The sequence below is a fragment of the Calidris pugnax genome, unplaced genomic scaffold (genome assembly GCF_001431845.1).
Source record: "Calidris pugnax isolate Ruff unplaced genomic scaffold, ASM143184v1 scaffold103, whole genome shotgun sequence".
In the NCBI taxonomy this organism is placed as follows: domain Eukaryota; kingdom Metazoa; phylum Chordata; class Aves; order Charadriiformes; family Scolopacidae; genus Calidris; species Calidris pugnax.
Genome location: NW_015090990.1, coordinates 7,544,468 through 7,567,355, shown reverse-complemented (window position 1 = coordinate 7,567,355; position 22,888 = coordinate 7,544,468). Strand labels below are relative to the sequence as shown.

Below are 22,888 nucleotides of genomic sequence, written 5' to 3'. Positions count from 1 at the left end.
GGGGGCGGTACGGCGGGGGCGGGGGGGGTGACGCGCGGAGACGGGAGAAGCGGCACCCCGGCCCGGCAAGGGTGAAGGGGGAAGGCGGGGGGGGTTCGCCGGCCGCGGTACAGCCCGGTGAGACGGCGGGGGCCGCTCGGAAGGAGCCGAATCGGTTGGGGGAAGGGGGGCGCCCGCCTCCTCGGGCTCGTCAGAGGCGCTCCGCCCCCTCCCGCCGCCCGGCCGCCGGCCTCGCCGCCTGAGGGAAGGCCGGGCGCAGCGCGGGAAGGCGGCGGTGTCGCTGGAGCGGCCGGAGGCCTCTGCAGGTAGACGAGTGCTTTCCAACCCGAGGTGTGCGGGGCTGGTGCTGGCCTCCCCTGCCGGCGGGCCAGCGGTGGGCCCAGAGCCCGGGAAACCGCCGGGGGACTAGTAAAAAGACCGTCTGAAACAGGAGTGGAGGGGCTGAGGGTGACTCCGGCAGCGCCCGGCGCACGTCGTTAGGGGCTGTGAAGGAATAAAATGGGAATTTAGACCAACCGTTAGCAAAAAGAGTTCCTGGTAGTCTTCTCCCATATGTCTATGTTGCCATTCAAAGTTAATGTATTTTAAAAACAGGGCTGTGAAAGTTTATGGCAATGCATAAAGCTGTGAGCACCTTCAAAATTAAGTGAGGCCTACACAGAAGTACATACTTCCTTTGAAGGGTTTTAATTCAGAGCAGTGAGTACTGGGGTTAGTAATCATACATAACAGGAGGAAATGGAAGCCCTGTCACTGGCTGTTGAAAGCAGGAAAAAAATTTTCTCCTTTTGAATTTCTCGGGGAAAAAAATGAAAAATTGAGAGGTTGACCCCAGTGAGTTCTGAAATCCTGAAGAGGCTGGTGACTGGACTTCAGTAAATCAACACTGGCTTCAGCAGAGCATGCTTTGATAAATCTTGTTTTCTTCCCCTATGGGTCCAACTTAAAATGTGAGGTAATTTTAGCTAGCTTTCAAAATTTGTTTTAGGCATTATTAATTTATTTAATCCAAGTGTACTTGATGAGTTGAAAGTGAAAAGTTCAGCATCTTGTACATGAAAAATTTCTGTGATTTGCAGAAGTCCCCTTCGTCTGCACGTGGAATGGTTTCCCTCTAAAGTAGGAGATCAGATGCCTTGGAGTTCTTATGTCAGTTTGCACAAGGCCTGAGATTCTTGAAAAAGGTAAGTGCCAGCCTTTAAGAACACCTGATGGGATTTGGGTCCCTCTGTGACTTGCATGCATGTGTAGACCTTAACTAAGGCCATCTGGATTTGCTAGCAGAAGGGTACAGGAGCTGTTCCACTTACCAATTTTACAGGTAGAAAAATTGTTACAAATCCAGTTGAAAATCTTACAGGCTGTTTTTCTAAAACACTACAGATCTATAATAAATACAGTAGAGGCTATTTTATTAGTTTTAGTATAACTCCAATATATGAAGTATACATATACAACAGACAAAATGTCAAAAAACCCTTCATAGACAGTGCGAAACAGCTGGTCAGAATAGGTCACGGTAATAGTCCCCGAACAATTTGAGGTGTTATTCTATCTAAATGTCCTTGTTATTATCAGTGGTGGTGAAAAAAGGTCCAGAAAGATGACCAGGAGCGATATGTGTACAGCATAAGCAACATACATGCTGCAATGTGTTAGGTTGGCATTGCAGAACTCATACATTTTAAACCTTTTTTTTTGCAAAGCATGAAAATATTATAATGTGGTATAATGTTAATTCCAGTACAGTGAAGCCAGACTCTTGAACTTCACCCTTCCTGGACTTCAATCCCTTTGTGATTTTTCTAGGCAGGGAAAACCTGCTTTTTTTCCCTCAGAATGTGCTATAAGAACATTGGTTTTACTAGTATGACCTCGATACTCAAAATGACCTTGGAACTTTTGTATTATTTATTTTCATTTGGAAGGTGTAACTGGCTGGACTTTCCCCTTTCTCCATACATTTCCTGACAGCTCAGCTGATGGGAAACGCTGTCCCGGGACACACACGGACACACACACATACATATACACACACACACGGACACACACACCCCCACACACACCCCCACACACACCCCCACGTGCTGGTTTAAACGTTCACACACACACACACACACGGACACACACACCCCCCCACACACCCCCACGTGCTGGTTTAAACGTGCTGGTTTTAAGCTCCACTCCGACGGCAGCTGCCGGTGTGGACGGGCCGGGGCCGCGGCCCGGGACCCCTCCGGCGACGGGGAGGGCAGGCTGTTTACAATTTACTGGTTTTTTTACAAATTTACTGTTTTAAATCTATGTATTTGTAAGGTTTAAAACATCCAACATTTCCTATTGATTTTATTAGATATTGCAATTTAAAATTGCATACAAGTCTGTGGTAAATCACTTGCATCTGCTAAATACCTTCCAGAAAGATAAATATTTGGAAACTTCCTGCAGACTGTTTTAGATAGAGATCCTGGTTCCTAGTCATTAGGACAGGTGATGTAAGGGCCACTGTAGCACGAGAAGGGGAAAGGATGTGTTACCTGGCCTTACAAGGAAATTATTTATGCCTGAAGTTTTTATATTCTTTTCAGGTATTTACTTCATCATGTCTTCTGGCAGTTTAGCTTGACAGTACTGTGGGGAGTAAATGTGAATTGATACTGGAACTATTTTTTTCTATGGGATGGATATATGAAAGTAGAGTAACAGTAAGCAAGGCAAAAGTACACTAATAAAAAGCCTTTGCTTAATGTTCTATAGCACAGTACATGAAATCTTAGAAACAAGTTTAAATATATCAATATTGTCTTAAAGCAATTTGTCTGATGCTGTCTTAGTTCTCTAAAACAGGATTAAGAAAAAATTCCTGTTCATTTGCAGCTAGGACTCTGGACATAGTCATACAAAAAGGTTAAAAAATTTTGCTGTTTTTCAAGCTGTACTTTACTATCATGTCATTAGAGGGGAAATGGGTTTTTTTCCCTCTCTCTAAACTAGGTAGTTTGTACAGTTTGATAATTCTGATAACTCTGTTTTGCAGCTTCTGCTTAGAAGCTGTTGGTGAAACAGTCAATCGCTTCTACTTTTGGTTATTGCTACTGTGTCTGATTTACCATCTACATGGCAAAAGGGAACAGAAAAAGTATTTTTAATCAACTGGAAAATCTGTGGGGTAAAAAAATTGCCAAGTGGTCTGGTAAATGTGGTTAATTTAGTACTAGAGATTTTGTGGAAGATTACAAGATTGTGATTTAACAGTGGCTTTACTAACCTTTCGTATGTATTTTAGCCATACGTATTTTAGCTTATTTAATATATGTTATAAAATATCATAAGAAGTTCCAGCTTCTTCTAAAACCATGTGGCTGCATACTAAGAGCATACTAAAAGCAAAATTTGTTTTTATGGAGATTACATGGGATAAATAATGTCACACAACTTTGTCACACAACTTTTCTCAGTGATAAAGTGGAATAAAATCTTTGTAAAGACAACTATCGTATGGAATAAATAGAAGCAATAAAAGCAATATTTGAAAAGGAACTATAAAGTAAATCATTATTATAGAGGTACTTAATATATAATAATTGGAAAATTTGTACCTTTTCTTTTTGTATGTTTTCATTTTGCATAGGGGAGAAAATACTTCATATTATAACAGATCATAAATCAAAATGACTCAATTTTAGCTTTCTTTGTATTTTCCCCACTGTCAGCAACAGCAGTGTAGTACAATATGTCATAGGAATTTTTATTCTCTGAAGCTGATTGCACAGACATCAAAAGAAATCTAGTTATATCCAGTTCTGTGGAATGATTTCAGCACTGTACATAGACTGTTCAAATAAGGTTTTTTTTTCTTTCTCAGTGCGCCTAGTGGATACTGCTGCCATTGCCTTGATAATGTTACATTGATGGAATCATGCCTACAGTTGAAGAGCCTTCAACTTTGCTGAAGATATGGTATGTTGATAAGTTTTGTAAGGGAATTTGATGGGTCTTTTTTGGTGTACCACAATATTTACTACCAGTGGTTTGTGTTCTGCAGCTTGGAACCAATTTTGTACGTTGTAGAATACATAGCACTGTGTACAAATTGGGCGATATATTAAGAAAACAAATTAATACTTACCAAATTTCAGTACATAAGTCTGTAGCTTCCACTATAATTTGGGGAATTAGGTTGCTTTTCTTTTGCACAGGGAGTGATTTCAGCTGATGTGTTGTGACCGATCGATATCCAATATTACAAAGATGGTCAACCTTCCTGACCAGAAGCCATATACCAAGATCTTCATGTGTTTACAAGACACAGACCACACACTAAAGAGAGGAGAGTGGAAAGGAAACCCTAGGAGAGGCTCGTAGACAGATTACAGTAGATATCACTCAGGGACGGATGCACATATAGAGCCAGAGGAATTCAGTGATGACAGTTCAGGAGCTCTTGCCATCTCACTTCCTTTTACTACCAATAGTTCTATTTTCTGGCAGTTCCCAGACTCCAGGTTGGGATTATGGAGTGCTCTGGTGAGAGTAAGCTTCACTTGACTTTGTCATGCAGCACCTGCTTGTTAAAAAGCTTAGCTTTGCCTTCTCAGTAGTAGCATGTAGATAGCACACGAGCCTTTTAAAGGCAGGTTTCTAAATTTGAAAACATAGCAAGTGTACTAGCTTTTCTTGGTGCTTATGAGTATGTCACCGTTCATGGTTGGGAGTTTCTCTGAGAAGAATCCAGGTTCTAGGTTCTTCTCAGAACATTAAAAGGTAGAGACATGGATTTTAAGCTAGTAGTTATTACTGTACTTACCTGATTTAATTCTCTCTCATTACAGGTACATCAGAATTGAATTATTCTTAATTCAGTGGCCGTACAGGACGAAAAAAAAATGATCTGGTTTTCATATACTTGAGTTTGTTCTTTGTAGCAACATGGTTTACTGTGAAAAGTGAAAGAAGAATCTTTCTGGACACTTTAAAGATAGCTGGTAGGCATAGCAAAATGCTTTGTTTGAGGCAGGTTTGCTTGTTTACGCTGCGACGTTACCAAGCTCGGACTCTGAGTAGTGATCTGCTTGTGAGCCAGATAAATAGCTGCACCCACGAAGATGAAGTGTTCAGCCTTGTTGGAAAGAACAAGGCCAGGCTTTCTGAAAAACATGTGGGAATTGCATTGAACGTGCTGTGGCAATTGCAAAAGAAGAGGCCCCTTCTCTTAAGGACTAGTGACTATATAAGAAATCACTCCCAGTTCCTCACTCTTTGCATTTTAGCAGAAAACAAGGTTGAACACATGGAAGATGAGGCCATAGTGGACACCCTATATAGTATTCTGAGGTAAGCAGCATTATGTTGAATTCCACATCTACATTTTGTATTTGGTAATAAAAAGAGATGAAATTTTGACTACAAAACCATTGTATAAGGAGATCGGGAGACTATCCTGTCCAAGCTTCTGTACCATGACTGCGTGACACAGACAACGTCCTGTGCCTCAGTTTTTGAGATGCAGGCAGAACTGATCTGTTTTGCACTCCCAGTAAACGGAGTTATGATTATTAATGCACAAATGTTTATCATCTATTTCAGTGGAGGGAGTCATAGAAGAGTAAAACATGATAAACATTGAAAGGACATAGGTCTTATTTCTTAATAACTTCTGAAGCAAGTGTCAAACTCCTGTGTTTTTCTTCTGAAGGCTCAATGTTCAAGACCATGATTCTCTAGCAGAAGTGCTTGTTACAGAAGCATGGAAAAGATTAGAAAGGCAAGTATGCAATTACTATACTTTTTGAAAGGTATAAGTTGCACGCATGGTTTGATTTGCTTCATGCGAGGCTACGCAGGGTTCTCAAAGAGTATTTATGAGATGTTTTAAACACCATGTGAATATTTTAAATGACGATTGTATTTTGAAGGATTTGGAAATTATTTTTGTACATGTGGAGGCTTTGAGTATTGATGGACTTTGCTTGAGAGATTCAGGTACTACAACAACAGTGACCAACACTGAAGATTTTGAAACATTGTCTATGTAGGTTTATGTGTTTGAAGTAAATTGCAGGTTTTAATATTTAGTTTTATCTTAGAGCTTGTTGTCCAACTCTTAAATGGTTGTTAGAACATTTTCCCTTTGTGTGGCTTTTTGTTGTTGTTGTGGTTTTTTGGGTTGTTTTGATTTTAATTTTTTTATATTGTAATTTTCATTCTTTAATCTCAGGTTAATGGCAGAAGCTAGTGTCAGTGTTGGCACCAGCATCACAGAATTGCCTCTCCCAGCTTAACACCTGGGGCATCTTTACAAGTAAATAAATTAAGTGTAGCTTGAACACAAAATGACATTCAGGTAATAAATTGCTCACATTCATTTTAGCTATTTTACATCATTGCTTGAAAATGTAATCTTTTAGATTTCTTATGCTGATGTGGTTAGATGAATAACTTCTGAGTTTTGTAGAGCTCTGTACGCACAATATGCTTGAATATAAAATATCTAGATGTTTTGGCTAAGTCTGAGGAATCACTATAGGTGACCAAATAGGAAATACTTAGATGCTTTGTTTCCTTGTTTTGTAATTTGAATGTAACCTTGTCTTTTATATATTTGTTGAACTAGATTTTTGTCTTGAGTTATTCACTAGAAATAAAAGGTAAATATTCTGTCTGTCTTTTGATGTCTTGACAGGCTTAGTCTGCCAGCTCTGTCTAAATTCGCACTGTGTTTATACAAGCAACACAGACATTTCAGTCCTGTAATTGGCAAAGTAGCTCATATTGTGGACATGAAACTGGATTCTATACAGGATATAAGGTAAGTGTCAGAATGAAATTAAGTAGCAGGAGAAGCAATATGTGACAATTACTGGGCTGCCTTTGCTGAATGCTTTCCTTTTTTCTCAACTGGAGTTTGCTTTTCTTCAGTTTAGGGTTTGTGGGAAAGAGGTGATTTGTATCAGTGCATTGATTTTCATAAACAGGTTTACTTACGTGAATGCATTTTCCCAGTGCTGTTGTGAAGATTTTCTTTATAACTAAGTTAAACGCTTAATTGGAAGTAAAGTTCTACTTGCAGTGGAAAACCAGCAGATATTGCATTATCCTGATTCTAAATTTTACACGGACTTTTTTGAAAATTTAGAGGCTACTCACTTACTAGAATGTTTTTCTTCCTTGAGATTGACAGTTCGTCTACTATGACATGGATTTAGTTTACTATTATGAATAGCAATAAGGAATCTTAAAGCAATGTTATTTTTGTTTATCTTCAGAACAGCTTTTTTTTTTTGGTCAAGTTGAATTAGTCAATTCTTTTGCTAGCGTGTCTACTGCATTACCCTACTATTAAAATTACTTAAAACCTGACCCTAGTCAAAAGAAGTTCAGGCTTCTTTTTCTTGCCCCTGTTCCCCCTGGGTCATTATAGCAAAGGCTGCTCTTCCCTTTTTCTGCTTTATACAGCACCAGCAGTCCCAACGCTTATTTTTGCAGATGTGAGGAGCTGCTTATGAAACACATTGAATAGGACCACATTTCTTTATAGAACTTGCTCTCCCTGCAGTCATAAGTTTTATTCCCTTAGGAAGGGATTCTTTCTTTAGGAGTAACATCTTCTCCCCATTCTGTCACTTGGCGATTGTTTGGGTTTCTTTAGTGTCCATTGAATATTAAAGATCTTTTTGCAAGTTTGAATCAGGCAAGTCAGGGTCTTGCCTTAGGCAAACGCTTTCATCGCCTACAGATTTGTAAGAGATGGCTGAAAAATCCCAATTATTTCAGAAATTCACTGAAAGCAGAATTTTGACTGCAGTAGGAGAAATGTTTTTTGCTCATCTGTATTTTCTGCAATAGGTTTAAAATGGCTTTTTATGCGGAAGTCAGCAACACCCTGAGTCATGTTCCTTTCTTTGCATAGTTTATTTAAGAAATCTAAAATGTATTACTTGCCATGTTCAATGTGTAAGTGTGAAATCTTTTGAATTTTTTAGGGTCTTGTCAGTTTTGATGATCAGCATATCTGATGTTATCTCACAGAGTTTTCGAGATCGATTACTACACAAGGCTGAACAGCTCTTGGAAGAAAATGATGAAGTCCACTTCAACTATGCCAAAAGAATTCTACAGTTTCTTCAAAATGTTAAACTGAGATATCATCCTTTGGTAGAAAAATGCAACAACATTTTTCTTAAAAGTGCCTCCCGTCTTGATATACACAGTATTGGTTTTATTTTTGGACTGTATGAGCAGCTGGGTTTTGACAGTGCCGAATTCCGCTTAGTTGCTAAACAGTTGCTGTCTGAAACTGTAGATGATCGTCATGATCCTGAAACCTTTGCAAAATTATTTTTTGCACTTGGGCCTATGGCAGGATCCAAGGTAAGAGAAAGGTAAGTTTATTAAAAATTTTGTCTTCTTGCACAGAAATTAAAAATGTACTGGTGTTTGGAAGAATTTCTAAGCCTATTGGGGAGCTGAGCACTGTTTTCTAGTTGTAACTTTGTAGCAAAGTGTTACTTCATTATAGAAACACTGTCATAGATATTTGTCCTGAAACAGTTGCACAGAAAGCTGGATCCAGTAATGAAGGGGTATGTGAATGCTGTTACGTGAGGGCATCTTGTAGCTCTGTCTCTTAGAGTACAGCCATCCTTTCACGATGGACGGTAGTAAAAAATTTTCTGTCTTTCTCCTGAGAAATATATAAAGTGGTGTGTGTTGCTTTTCTCCTTTTTAAGACTGGCAGTAGCTGAAACAGCCTGAGTCTTGTCATATCACAGTTTGCTGTACATCTTATTCTATATGAAAGATCATCAGCAGGGAACACTTCAGCATTTATTTGGCAATTAGACCACAGTTTTGTGTAGCAGATTTTTGTTGCCTGGGGTTTTTTTGTGCTGCAAAATCCTGTTTGGGGGTGGTATTAGTCATGGGTCTCTCAAAGCGTGCAGTTTTAGGCAGAATTCGCTGTATTAATTACAATTAGTCATATTTTCAGACTTCTCTTCATGAACATTTGCCTCTATTCAGAGATCTGGATATACTCAAGCCTGCATTAGTTTTGCCATAGCTGTCTTAGTTCAAAAAGCTTTTCCTAGATTTTTAATTTTTTTGGTAAAAATCAGTGTGTGTTAATAAAAGTCATTGCCTTTATTTTCCCCAGAACCAGTTCAACTCATGTTTGATTCTGTTATCTGTAGCTTGCTGATTGATTGTGAATTGTTTAGTGCCTTAGAGTACCTTCCCTGATTCTTGTCTGCTTTCAGAATTGTTGAACTTGCTGGTTTCTAGCATCAGAGCAATATGTACTGATCTAACACACTCACATCTCTTTACCTGTGCCATACAGATCAACTGTTCAGAAGAAGCATCCACAGAAAAAATGTCTCTAATTTGGGGGAATTTGTTTTCCTGTTTTTCCTGAAGTAGTCTATTGGTTCTTTCCCTCCTAGACAGAGAAAATGGCTGCAGTGTTTGCTGGAGATTTTTCAATTGCCTTTCTTTGGAAAACGTATCTTTTCTTTTCCTCTTTAGGTTGCTACTAACTGCAGTGCACATGGCAGAAGAATTTAGCAGTCAACAAGTATTGGTAGTACTGAAGACGATGCAGAAAATGAAATGCAGAAATTCTCATCTACTCAAAAAGTAATTTTTTCATATTAGTAAGAAGTTGTATTCTCTAGGTAAACTACTTCCATTTATTATGGAAAACTATATAATATCCAGTAAGTTGAAAATGGAGAGCGTGTCACCTGCACACAGGTGGATATACGCTATATATAATTAGGTATTACAGATTTTAGAATATCACAGCTTGACCCAGAAGTAATTGAGGCAATTTAGGAATTTTGTAGAAGGGCATTTCAACCCTGCCAAGATTCTGTAATATAATTTTTGGCTTATTTACACATACGTGATGCTACTTGAGTAAACTTAGACTCTAGCAATTACTGTAAACTGGTGAGACAAATGAGAATATAGTAAGTTGAATAGAACGTGTCCTATCTAGGAGATCCTGTTATTGATATGAATTGTGTCTCCAAAAGTCATTGTGCTCTACTTTGAAGTATTAAGTCTTGCATCTTCAAGAACCTGGACCACTTCATCTGCAGTTGTAAACGGAAGGTTGTTTATAGGGAGAGGTAATATCTTTCATGTAATGAAGGAAAAAGCGGTTGAGGTTCTGGGCACAGAAGATGTAGCATCCGGTATGTCACAAATTCTTCAGAGTTAAATGCAGGTTGTGAGCAATAACTGGATTGAATGTAGTTGTTTGAACCAAATAGATCCTTGGCAGGAAAAGGACAAGTAGTATTGTGGAGCAGAGTGGTATTAAAGGGAAGAGCAGGTGAATTCCTGCTTTTTCTGCTTGAATTTCACTGTCTAAAGAAGGACTTAAGGTATCTTTCCCTACAAATCTGGCCCTCTCCTGCATCTTTAGACTGACACGGCTGTAGTAACCACTGTTATGTGATACAGTGGTGCTGAAGGTGGTGAAGCTGTTCTAGTTCATCCTATTTTTGGTCCACTTTTACAATTTAACTGATTGCAAAATCTGCAACTGAAATTTTTAGAGTGAAGTAGCTGTTTTACTGGTGATGAGGGCTTTAATTTTACAATTCAGTAAGTGGAGAGGCTGCTGTGTCTTAGTGGAACACTGTCAGAACTGGGGTGGAGAGCAGTGCAGGTGTGTGCAACCCTCCGCCTAGGTGCTGTGCACAGTGGGACACCCCTTTTTCATGTGGGATGTTTGGTTTTGCAATACTTTCTGTATTAGCCTAATTCCATGTCATCTTTTTCTCTTTGAGTCCAGAATGGCTTCTGTTCTGCACAAACACTTGGATAGCTATCATCTATTACAGTTGGTAAAGTTAACACAGTACTTGGTGGCGTTGCGTTGCCACAATCTGGAGTTGTTTGCCAAACTGAAAACGTTGCTGTTCGGGTAAGTGTGTATTCTTGGAAATGTAGCTATTTAAGTATTAAACAGTTGCCTACTTAATATTTTAAATAACAAGCTAAGATGTTAAATTGGTTTGTTTCCATAAAATATGAAGAAGTAACAAGTGTTAAAAATACTTGATTCTATTAAACACGTAAATCAGAGGATTGACTATAGACCCAATAGATATGGTATCTTTTAAAAATAGATTTTTTTGCCCCTTGTCACTGCAATATAATGGCATTGAACAGGAAAGTTTAATTGGTACTTTACAGGAATGGAAGGTATTAATGTCTTTGATGTTTGGAGGAACAAGTAATGAGCCATGGTTGGGACAAATGAAAGTGTGAAGCAGAATCTTTTGATTAAGAACAGTCAAGTTAGTTCTCAGGCTTGTACAGTTGCAACATAAAAAGGGAAGCAGTTTCTGGAACCGTGGGAGAAGATATCTGCCACTGTTGCTTCCGTTGCTCAGCCTCTATAAGAATGCAGTGCCCTGGCTCTACATGTTTTTTTGGATGATGACTTCATGTTCCTCAGGCACCTCAGAACCTGGTGCTCCTGAGGGCAGAAGTTCATCCAGGCCCAGAAACCCACAGACCCTATTAACAAAGGTAGACCTTCTTCCCTTACTAAGGACTTCTGTGTTTATCAGTAACACTTGAAGCCTCACCATCTAACTGAGACGCTCCCTGTCGTCTTCATTTTTTCAATTTTGAATAAATTAGAAGTTGTTAATGAAAAAAGGTGGTAGTCACTAACTGTGTGAATTTCTACCATGTCATTTATATTCGTGTCCTATCTAGGAGATCCTGTTATTGATATGAATTGTGTCTCCAAAAGTCATTGTGCTCTACTTTGAAGTATTAAGTCTTGCATCTTCAAGAACCTGGACCACTTCATCTGCAGTTGTAAACGGAAGGTTGTTTATAGGGAGAGGTAATATCTTTCATGTAATGAAGGAAAAAGCGGTTGAGGTTCTGGGCACAGAAGATGTAGCATCCGGTATGTCACAAATTCTTCAGAGTTAAATGCAGGTTGTGAGCAATAACTGGATTGAATGTAGTTGTTTGAACCAAATAGATCCTTGGCAGGAAAAGGACAAGTAGTATTGTGGAGCAGAGTGGTATTAAAGGGAAGAGCAGGTGAATTCCTGCTTTTTCTGCTTGAATTTCACTGTCTAAAGAAGGACTTAAGGTATCTTTCCCTACAAATCTGGCCCTCTCCTGCATCTTTAGACTCACACGGCTGTAGTAACCACTGTTATGTGATACAGTGGTGCTGAAGGTGGTGAAGCTGTTCTAGTTCATCCTATTTTTGGTCCACTTTTACAATTTAACTGATTGCAAAATCTGCAACTGAAATTTTTAGAGTGAAGTAGCTGTTTTACTGGTGATGAGGGCTTTAATTTTACAATTCAGTAAGTGGAGAGGCTGCTGTGTCTTAGTGGAACACTGTCAGAACTGGGGTGGAGAGCAGTGCAGGTGTGTGCAACCCTCCGCCTAGGTGCTGTGCACAGTGGGACACCCCTTTTTCATGTGGGATGTTTGGTTTTGCAATACTTTCTGTATTAGCCTAATTCCATGTCATCTTTTTCTCTTTGAGTCCAGAATGGCTTCTGTTCTGCACAAACACTTGGATAGCTATCATCTATTACAGTTGGTAAAGTTAACACAGTACTTGGTGGCGTTGCGTTGCCACAATCTGGAGTTGTTTGCCAAACTGAAAACGTTGCTGTTCGGGTAAGTGTGTATTCTTGGAAATGTAGCTATTTAAGTATTAAACAGTTGCCTACTTAATATTTTAAATAACAAGCTAAGATGTTAAATTGGTTTGTTTCCATAAAATATGAAGAAGTAACAAGTGTTAAAAATACTTGATTCTATTAAACACGTAAATCAGAGGATAGGAATTGCGTATTGTCTTGACTATAGACCCAATAGATATGGTATCTTTTAAAAATAGATTTTTTTGCCCCTTGTCACTGCAATATAATGGCATTGAACAGGAAAGTTTAATTGGTACTTTACAGGAATGGAAGGTATTAATGTCTTTGATGTTTGGAGGAACAAGTAATGAGCCATGGTTGGGACAAATGAAAGTGTGAAGCAGAATCTTTTGATTAAGAACAGTCAAGTTAGTTCTCAGGCTTGTACAGTTGCAACATAAAAAGGGAAGCAGTTTCTGGAACCGTGGGAGAAGATATCTGCCACTGTTGCTTCCGTTGCTCAGCCTCTATAAGAATGCAGTGCCCTGGCTCTACATGTTTTTTTGGATGATGACTTCATGTTCCTCAGGCACCTCAGAACCTGGTGCTCCTGAGGGCAGAAGTTCATCCAGGCCCAGAAACCCACAGACCCTATTAACAAAGGTAGACCTTCTTCCCTTACTAAGGACTTCTGTGTTTATCAGTAACACTTGAAGCCTCACCATCTAACTGAGATGCTCCCTGTCGTCTTCATTTTTTCAATTTTGAATAAATTAGAAGTTGTTAATGAAAAAAGGTGGTAGTCACTAACTGTGTGAATTTCTACCATGTCATTTATATTCTACTTATTTTATATTTGATGTGCAACTTTTGACTTTCAAAATAGAATTTTCATGCATGTAATTTATTTGTGTTTTTTTTAACATTTGCACTTTGTCAGTACTGACGTTCTGATTTTATTTCTGTCTCTATTCCAGTTTTTTAAAATCTAATGTCATACCTGCTGATACTGCTGCAATAATACGTGTTCTGGCCACGCTTCCTTCCTTTCAAGTGGAGGAAATCATTATAAGCAAAGCAGCAGCAGTTCTGCCTCAATGCAGGCTCCATCATTTGAATTGCATTGCTACAGCTCTTGTCAAATGGAATCATTATGACCAGTTCCACTGGCAAAACAATTCTGAGCTATGTGTAAAGCTGCTTCAAAAACTGAATGACTACGGATTTCAGAGGCTTCAGAAAGCCAACAACTTAAACCTTCTGTTGGAAGAACTTACGCATGTGAATGGAGAGTGGTTTGAAGAAGTCCTCAAAGAGGAAACTATGGCTGTGTGTCAGCTCTTGGTAGACCAGATAACACGGGCAAATGTATTACAGTTGTCATTTTTTCTCATAAAAACAAACGACCGTTGTCCTTCATTACTTGACAGAATAGCTTCTGTGACCGTTGAAAATATAGACAAGGTATTACAATTTTTCTTTCTATCTGCCGTGTAAGTTACTCAGTGAGAAAGGACAGGGTTAGTAGTTAATGTGTTTCAGAGCACAGTCCACACAGTGTTTTTAAGAGTTTTCTTCAGTGTACCTGATTTGGAGCTCATCTTTTTCTGTGTTCACTCAAAGTTGTTTTGCTTCCATTTATATTATTTTGCACTTCTTTTTAATTTTCCTTCCTTATTTTATTGTTCAGTCAGTGTTAGGTCAACCCTAATCCTTTGCATTTAGCTTTACACTTGACCATCTTAAATAATTTTTGTTTAACCTCTTTACAAATAGTCACATCACGCAGTGTATGTTTTTATGTTACTCATTCTTGTGGAGATTTCCCCAATAACCTGTATTTTGGTCAAAATTACTGTTTTCTCGCTATCTTTTTTTTTTTTCTCCTCAATTTGATATTTCTGTACATTTTTGATTTTATTTTATGACAGTTTAGTTTCTCTAAGAGTATTTAATAGGAGACCTTTTAAAAGTTTCTTAAAGTCTAAGTATACAGAAGCACTTTGATCATCTACATTAAATAGATTTCAAATTTTAGCCAGAGCTGCAATTTTAATGATGTCTATATTTTATTTTTTTAATATTTTTCTCCAGAAGGAGTTTTCAAAAAAAAATTTAGGAAACAGTTCATCTAGTCTTAAATCTTCCAAATCTGAATGAAATATAAAACCTCTTTTTATTGTCAAGCAACATTAGGATATCTGGCGGTGACTTAATTTAGAATGTCTTTTTTTTCCAGATGCATCCCTTTGAAATCTATTTTATTCTCTTCCTTTTCTCTGCTCTGAATTATGACCCTCCTGCAAATGAAGGGTTCTTTGAAAGTTGTATCCAACATCTTACTTCTAACTTGAGTAAGTGCATTAGACAAAATTATTCTGACACCTGATAAATTAGTATAATTGGAAGATATTATTTGTACTGAATAAAAATGGGGATAGAATGGCAGGTTTTTTTAAACAAATAAGAAAATGTGTCTGCCTACAGGGGTTAAAGCACAACAAAGATGCAATGTATACTTCTGTTGGGTTTTCTGCCTTCATTTCACCCTTTAAAAATTCCTGTTGATAAGGAACTAGCAAGGTATCTTGAGCGTAGTGAAAAACAAGTGAAAAGTCTATTTAATTTGCGGGGCTGTTATTGGATAGAATTGTTGTCACGTTCCCCAAGGAATCATCATTTGAGGACAGGATGTATTTTGTGATTTATCACAAAGAAATGGCTAAGTTTTAGAGGAAATGTGTAGAGACTTTTTTTTTTTTTTGATTGATGACACAGCCTCACAGAACTCTGAGAATTTGCTGGCTACTGAAATGTTGTACACTGACCTTTTTTAAGACTAACTAGTTTCCTCCTGCAAAGACCTGGCAAGAGTTACCTCACACCTTGGTGCAGTTGGCAGGGTAGTCCTTAATCTGCCTGTGTCTTCATTTTGTACGTTAAGAGAGAAACTTGGATGATTTGGGAGGGCATTGCAAATCCTTTCAACTTTATGTCATGTGTTAATATGAATTTGTTTGGTTTTTAAAGGTTTTTTTGAAACTCACCAGTTGGTACTACTTGGCCATGTTTTGGCAGTGGCTGGGTATTTTCCTCCAGTTCTGATAAAGAGGATATTTAATGTTTCTTTCCTCAGCAAATTGGATGCTCAACTGGAAGGTAAGTATCTAGCGCTCTATTGAATTTGATGATGTGGCATAAAATGGGATTGTGGACCTACATATAACTTAAGTAGAATTACTCTTTAAATGATTAAGTTTTCTGGAAAGACTCCTCTACATAATTTAGTTACTATTTGAGTGCTAAAAGGGAAATAATGAACAAAAATTTGTGCTTTGTTTTAAAAGTACAGATTTGTATCGCAGATGAGAGAAGCTCATTTAAAACAAATTTTATAGTCAACTTATTGCACTTAGTATTTAATAATTCTTCAATTTTATTAGAAATAAAATTACCTGAGTGTGGTATTTATTACTAGAAATAGTCACAAAGCTTAAGAAATAATGTGGGATTCTTGACTGCAAGAAATTAACCCCACCAGTCTCCTCTCTAAAGAAGAGACTGAGTGTTTGTTTGACTGTTTCCTTCCTCTGTATGGTGTTTGCTATCAATGTAGTGTTGCCATTTTGCATTCAACCACTTCGTTAGAAGACAAATGATAGAAGAGTTTAAATTGCTGCTTTCATCTGTCTTGCTGTTGTTCTTAATGTTGAGCAAAACTGTTACTTTTCATTTTATCCTTGGGGCTTTTGAGAACCTTTCTAAGATTCTGCAGCAGGAATTTTATAAACTGTAGCATGCAGGTACTGCATCTCTGGTAAATAATTCAGAGGTAGCCATTTAGTTCAGTGTGTTCAGTTCACACCTTTTTATTTTGTTTAACTCAGTCCTGCCTCATACCCTAAAGCAAAGGGTCCGCTTGCACCTCATGAAATTGAACAGAGCAGTCTGTCTGGAATGCCCGGAGTTTCACATCCCTTGGTTTCATGAGCGCTACTGCCAACGTGTCTTTCATAACAGTAAGTAACTTAGGAGAGGAAAAGCTGCCCTTGTTACTAGTAAGAGTCTGTTTTCAGCAGTCTGTTGATGCTTCTTCTAAAACCTACTATCTGCTGAGGATGCATTCTTGAATACTGTGACCACGTAGTATCGCGACAGATAGCAAAGCAGCTTTCCCTGTGAGAATTAGTGTAATAGAGAAGGGATGTTTCTACATAAGAAATAAAATTTAAATACACAGAAACAGTGTATATGGCACAGAGGATGGAGAGGGAGGAAGAGGATCATTAGGATTGTCTACTGGAGGACATGAGTCACTTTGATCCTTGCTTCACTTACAAGACTGAACTCTTTAATTTAAGACTGACTTAAATTTTTCAAGGTGAACGTTTTTGCTGCTGTCATTCCTCAGAAGATTCAAGATCCATCAAGGATAAGAGGTGGAGAAGTAGGATAGTGGTCAAGTGTAGCAGCTGAGATCTTTCAGAATAGTGGTTGGTTTAGAAGATCTAGCTCATGCAAACTCGGTATCTCTTCCACTAGTTCTTATGGGGGAGATCTGCTTTGGTATCCATCGAGCTCAGCTGCTTTAACTCTGAGATTGAAGGTGTTTAATGGAGCAAGGTATTAAACAATCTGCAATAGACAGAGAAGGGACAGATAGTGAGGTGTGCCTGTGATAAATGTAGAATAAGTTAATACTTGTTTTACTGTCTAAGCACAATTAAAAGCAAACAAAATCCAACAGGTAAAACCTGAAACTAAAGCTTTTGTAGAATGTCAATGGGAAAAATCCTGGGATGGAAAGTCTAGATTTGAAATTCATTTTACTTTCCACCTGAAAGGTGATCACATGGTCTCTGAATTATGGTGGAATAACGCCAGGGATGTGTGGAAAAGCTTTAATTCAGTAGGCTGACTTTTAAAAGTGCAGTATCACAAAGTGCTATTTTCAAAACTTTGTTTGTGGAAGTTTTGATGTATGAATTCTTTATTTTGTCTTTGTAGGCAGTAGCCGAATAAATCCACTGCGACAGCATGTTCACAGGATGCTGACAGAGATCTTAGGAGGGAGCAATTATGCAAGAATATCTGTTCTCACACCATACTACTATGAAATAGGTGAGAAGTTAATCCTCTAAGGATTGTTATGGAGACCTCCAATATCACCTTTTATCACAAGATTAGGAAGCCCCGGGGCATATGGCCACAAGATACTGCAAAGAAATTGCTGTATAAAATACAGTTTCTAAAGAGTTCTGTGTAATATAAATAATGTTAAGTACCTCTAATTACAGTTATCACAACTTTTCCAGAAGTAAACACTGTACAGATCAAATTCTTTCACTTTTTTTTGTCAGTAAACAGTTTTGTTGTGTTTTCTCACAGATTTTGAGTGTATTCTGGATGAAAATAAAAAGCCTCTTTCTTATATGGCTCAGCATATACCTTTGGATGAAGTGGAGGGAATACACATGAGACATGACATCAACAGTGAAGGGAGAATGGCTCTACCACCAGGAGCTCAGAGGTTAGTACATAGAATTCTTGTACTTCCAAGTTTAGACCAGGTTTTTGATGCTTATATCCTAAACAGTTGTTGCAATCCCTACAGTATTTATTTTTTCAAAGCCTTATGAGGTTTAGCCTTCCCAAGTGTGGTGGGTTGACCCCAGCCAGCAACTAAGCTCCCACCCAGTCGCTCACTCACTCCCCTGCAGTGTGATGGGGCAGAGAATCTGGAGAGCAAAAGCAAGGAAAAAATTCTCCTGAGTTGTAATTAAGACAGTTTAATAAGTGAAAAGAAGAAAGAAGAAGAAAAAAATATAAACAAAAAGGGAAGAGAAAACAATTCATGGAAATGCTGTCCTCACCACCAGCAGCCCAATGCTGGAGCAATGACTACTTTGGAAGAACTCCTCTCGTTTTATTGCTGAGCATGACATTACATGGTGTGGAACAGCACTTTGGCCAGTTGGGGTTCCAGCTGTGTCCCTTCCCAACCCCTTGCCAACACCAGCCTGTACACTGTGGCTGCAGAGTGAGAAACAGAGAAGGCTTTGATGCTGTGCAAGCAGTCTTCAGCAATAGCCAAAACACTGGTGTGTTATCAACACTGCTTTGGTCACAGATCCAAAGCACAGCACCGTACAGGCTGCTGTGAAGAAAAGCAACTCCATCCCAGCCAGACCCAGTTCACTGGGGCAGACAAGGCATTCCTGACTGGCGTTTGTTTTCCTCCCACTTCTTCAGATGTAGACCTTGAAAATGCTGGTTATCTGTTTTGGCCATGTGAACAAAAATAGATAGAGGGAGGAGGTGCTTTTGCTAAATCACGTGAAGATCAAGTATCTAAATAAATATGAGGAAGATGTTTTGACTAGTTTCAGGTAGTTGTTTAATTTTCTTTTTCTATGAATTGTCAGGTTTATCTAGTAATTGTCTTGCTGCAGCTATCAACACTGAACTAGAAATACTGCTTCTCGCTATTCAGGCAGAATCTGAAAGTAAATGCAAGTTTTTGTTGTTTGCAGAATTGCACTGGAATTCCTTGATTCAAAAGCTTTTAGCAAAAACTCACGTCACCTGAAAGGAGAACCTGCAGTGAAAAAACGACACCTGGAAATGCTGGGATACCAGGTTGTTCAGGTGAGCACTCAACAATATTTTATGTCCTTTCTGAGTTGGATCAATAGTGCAGATTGATACTTTTCCTTCTTGCAACAGATTTATAGATAGTTTAGTAGTTAAAATGCAATTTTTGCATTTAGGGGGGAAATTCCAAGCTGTTCTCAAGATGGTGTAAGGACTTCATAGAACTTGCACCTTCTCTGAAAGTGGCTGCAGCAAAACTGAAGTCAAAAGGTCTCAGTCTTTCCTTGCTGCAGACAAACCAGCAATCTCGATGTAGCCTGAGTAAAGGAGGGAAAGTGAAATGAGTTTCAGTTCAATTCACAAAAGATTTCTACACTAGAAAAAGATTGAACAAACCCTCCTTGAGTGATAGGGAGACAGTTATGGCAGCTGCAAGATGGGATATGGATGCTGTGTGTTTGCTGCAGCGATAGTGCTGTCACAGGGAAGACCAGTGGCCAGCCGTAATTCACAGCTGCCAGCATAGAAACATTTGGGTAATAGAGGCTCGTCAATGCAGATTATCCTCTATACATAATTACTCACCTAATTTTAGCTAGAATCCCTCTTTAAGCTTAAGTCTGGCGCTTTTTTTTTAAACAGAATAAACAACATTTCTCATATTGCCCTGACAGTAAACATTGTACTGCTGATACACCATTCCAGCCTGATACATTAACTTTACAAACTGTAGTGACCTGGGATTTTTCTCTTGATTCGGGTTTCAAAAAGTGGGAGATGATGTAATGGAGCTGCAGTAGCCGGTATTGTGTGGGTATCTGCTTTACACCTCCGCAACCACACTGCTTTTTGGAAGCAAAGTGACGGTACTTACAGGAAGAAGACTCTCACATTGAGAAAGTAATCTTTTCAGTACTAGAATAAGCCTGGCTTTTAGAAGGACACAGGTGATAAAATATCTTCAAGTGGAGAACAACAGATATCAGAGAGCCTTTGCTTTGCTGTAAGATGGTATGTGGCATACACCAGCCAGTGTTAACACTCGGTTCTTACGATTCTGTTCTACAGATTCCTCACTTCGAATGGAATTCTATGGGTCTGTCAACAAAAGGTGAACAGCTAGAATATCTGAGAAAGCATTTATATGGAATACAGTGATGTCAGACATGCAGTCCAAAGTATTTTTTATACAAACACTTCGGGTACCATTAAACTTCTTGTAATACTGGAATACCGACTTTGAAAAATCTCTTTGTCTGTGAGTCAGCTGGACCAAGGCTTGCCATGGGGCATCAGGTATCAAGAGATTTAATCCTCAGTTTGTTAGAGATTGCAAAAAGCAGGTGACAGTACGCCATGAAGAATGTGACAAAGATGCTTAAAATCCCCCATTATATGGAAGCCATTCTTGAAGAAGTACATGAGTCTGTGACAGTTTTGCCATAAAATTACATTATTATGTCCTAAATAAAGCGCAGAGGCTTAGCTGGACAACTAAAACTGTCCAAAGAGAAAGTTGGAAGTACTCTTGACTGTGAGAGAGAAGGCAGCAAACCTACTGGAAACTATGTCTGTCCTCCAGCATGTGACAGAATGAGCAATAGGGATCAAACAGTGTCTGTACTGTGAAACCAAGAAACTGAAATGCAGATTTACTAAGAATAGGACTGGTATTACAGCCGTTCTGCTTCCATCTCCCAGAACAGAGGTACCGTGGGTGACTGTGTCGGGGGAGGGTGTTGTGCCATGAGAAACCTCCAGCTGCTTCTCCTCCCCTGTGATGTGGTGTGTGCAGAAGAAGTATGGCTTGAACCGTCTGGATACCTAAAAGATAGGCTAGTTCTAAAAGTCTGGCAGCCACTCCGGGCTTTGCAACAGCTGTACTCCAGTTAAAGGCAACTTGGAAGGGATTCCCAAAAGATATATACAAGATAAGGAAAATATAATGCTTATGGCAGACATAGGCGCTGCATAATTCATTAGATTTATTATTACAGCGTTATGCATTGGACTAGCCCTTGCTAGTAGAAATAAAATTAAACAGACCATCTGACCTGCCTGTTCTGTAAATAAGACTGTGTCCAAAAGAGCAAAATTAGGCTGAAAATTGAAACTCAGAATCAAGACCAAGAAAAGCCTTCAGATTGTCACAACCGCCTTGCTTGCTGGGGGTGAAATACATGGCTGGTTTATTTATCATGTCCCTCAACCATCTGCCAGTGACCAGGCGTCCTGGGATAGCACTCAGCCAGGGTTTGTCAGGAGGCTTAAGATCCGGAGATGTGGAAGGGAGCAGCGGGATACCCAGGAGAATGCTCACTGTACACTACAGAGCAGTCCTACTTGTGCAAAGCGGCCGTGTGGGGCCTGCAGCTGCTGTTCCCTCCTGAGCACTGCTGGCTGTGCCCAGCTCCCTCACACACACAATTTGTAGCTGGTTTCTTGCCTTTTTAGTAGAAGCAATAGACACTCTCTTTGCCATTTCCTTTGAAGCCTGGCAGAGGTAAGCAGCTGCATTTCCAAAGTGATCAGGACGCATCTGGCTGGCGCTTTTTTACCACGCAGTAGTAGAAGAAGAAAGTTATTTTTCTTGACTTAATACAAATCTGGACACTAAGGAAAAGCAATGAAAACCCAACAGAACTGATCTAAGCTGCAAGACAGTCTCCTCCTGAAGCAGCCCTCATGTTTGTGGGATGACTGAAAAAACTAGTAGATGGTTGTCTGCTTACACTATCAAAAGGACAAGGGCTCCAAGATGTAGAAGATGAATGCTTTGAGGAAATGCCATTGAAGGCACAGCACACCATAGAAAGACAATATGCGCATTATGTTTTGTATATGGAGAAGACAATGGAAGACAATCATAAATACAGGTTAGGAGCTCAGAAGCTGGGCTACAAGTCAGAGGGCTCCTGTGGGACCCTGCTTGTGCACAGATGGCCTTCATGTGGCAACCTTGGAGCATACGAGAGTTGACAGTGGCTGTAGCTGAAGTGATCAGTCATGGATGGTTGTGTATTTGTGCTGAACCCTTCTTTTCAGGCCTCCAGCAGTCACCCAGTGCCACCCAGGTATGTCCAAGTTGTGTATGGTTAAAGTTATGAGTATTCACAGTGGGGACGGGATTAAAACCCGCTCTGAGTGGATTCAGAAAGGGCAACTAAGAAAAGCAAAATATAGTGCAAAAGCACAGTAAAACGTGCTGCTTTTGATCCTTTGCAGTCATCCTTTCTAAATGAAATCAGCAAGTGTTAGAGCAGATGGGCTGGTATAAACCAGTGATTTAACTGGAGCAAATGAAAAGATGCTAAAAACAGCTGAAGATTTGGGTATTAAAGGGGAAAACAGAAAAGATGTCCCACAGCTTAAGTACAGTGTATGGTGTACAGTAGCACACTGAAATGAGCTACAATGGCTGTGCCTGTGCCATATGTTTACCTCTGTCCCCTAGGAAGGCAATGCAAGGAGTCATTTGATAGTTGGAATTGCTGCTCAGTCAGGTGTGGTGGGCTTCTTTCCCAGTTTTCCTGCTACATCAGTTGTAATTAGGTTTAGATTTATGATGTCCTTTACATTTATGACACCCTCTTTATTCAATGGAGAAATCCTTTGAAGAGATACTCTATATGGTGGGCATGCTCCTCTTTAAG

The 22,888-nt window shown here is 39.2% G+C and overlaps 1 protein-coding gene across 2 annotated transcripts; it reads left to right on the top strand.

The window, feature by feature from the left end:
* Window positions 1–129: 129 nt before the first annotated feature.
* Window positions 130–22,854, top strand: FASTKD1 (FAST kinase domains 1). Of its 2 annotated transcripts, XM_014954425.1 has the most exons (17): window positions 130–305; window positions 1,080–1,184; window positions 3,866–3,960; window positions 4,833–5,334; window positions 5,696–5,764; window positions 6,683–6,808; window positions 7,983–8,381; window positions 9,526–9,636; window positions 10,805–10,936; window positions 13,619–14,105; window positions 14,881–14,995; window positions 15,672–15,800; window positions 16,529–16,660; window positions 17,649–17,762; window positions 18,030–18,171; window positions 19,175–19,289; window positions 20,304–22,854. In XM_014954425.1, exons 4-17 carry the CDS (start codon window positions 5,000–5,002, stop codon window positions 20,391–20,393), a joined length of 2,496 nt encoding a protein of 831 aa, XP_014809911.1. In that variant the 5' UTR covers window positions 130–305; window positions 1,080–1,184; window positions 3,866–3,960; window positions 4,833–4,999; the 3' UTR covers window positions 20,394–22,854. The 2 variants fall into 2 exon arrangements, with proteins under 2 accessions (XP_014809911.1, XP_014809912.1); XM_014954426.1 differs by lacking the exons at window positions 130–305; window positions 1,080–1,184; window positions 3,866–3,960; window positions 4,833–5,334; window positions 5,696–5,764 and adding an exon at window positions 6,216–6,343.
* Window positions 22,855–22,888: the final 34 nt, after the last annotated feature.

Coding starts and splice junctions, on each gene's coding strand:
- FASTKD1 (XM_014954425.1), top strand. CDS start 5,000: ATGCTTTGTTTGAGGCAGGTTTGCTTGTTTACGCTGCGACGTTACCAA. Junction 8,382..9,525: donor GGATCCAAGGTAAGAGAAAG/GTAAGTTTATTA, acceptor TTTCCTCTTTAG/GTTGCTACTAACTGCAGTGC. Junction 17,763..18,029: donor ACCATACTACTATGAAATAG/GTGAGAAGTTAA, acceptor GTTTTCTCACAG/ATTTTGAGTGTATTCTGGAT.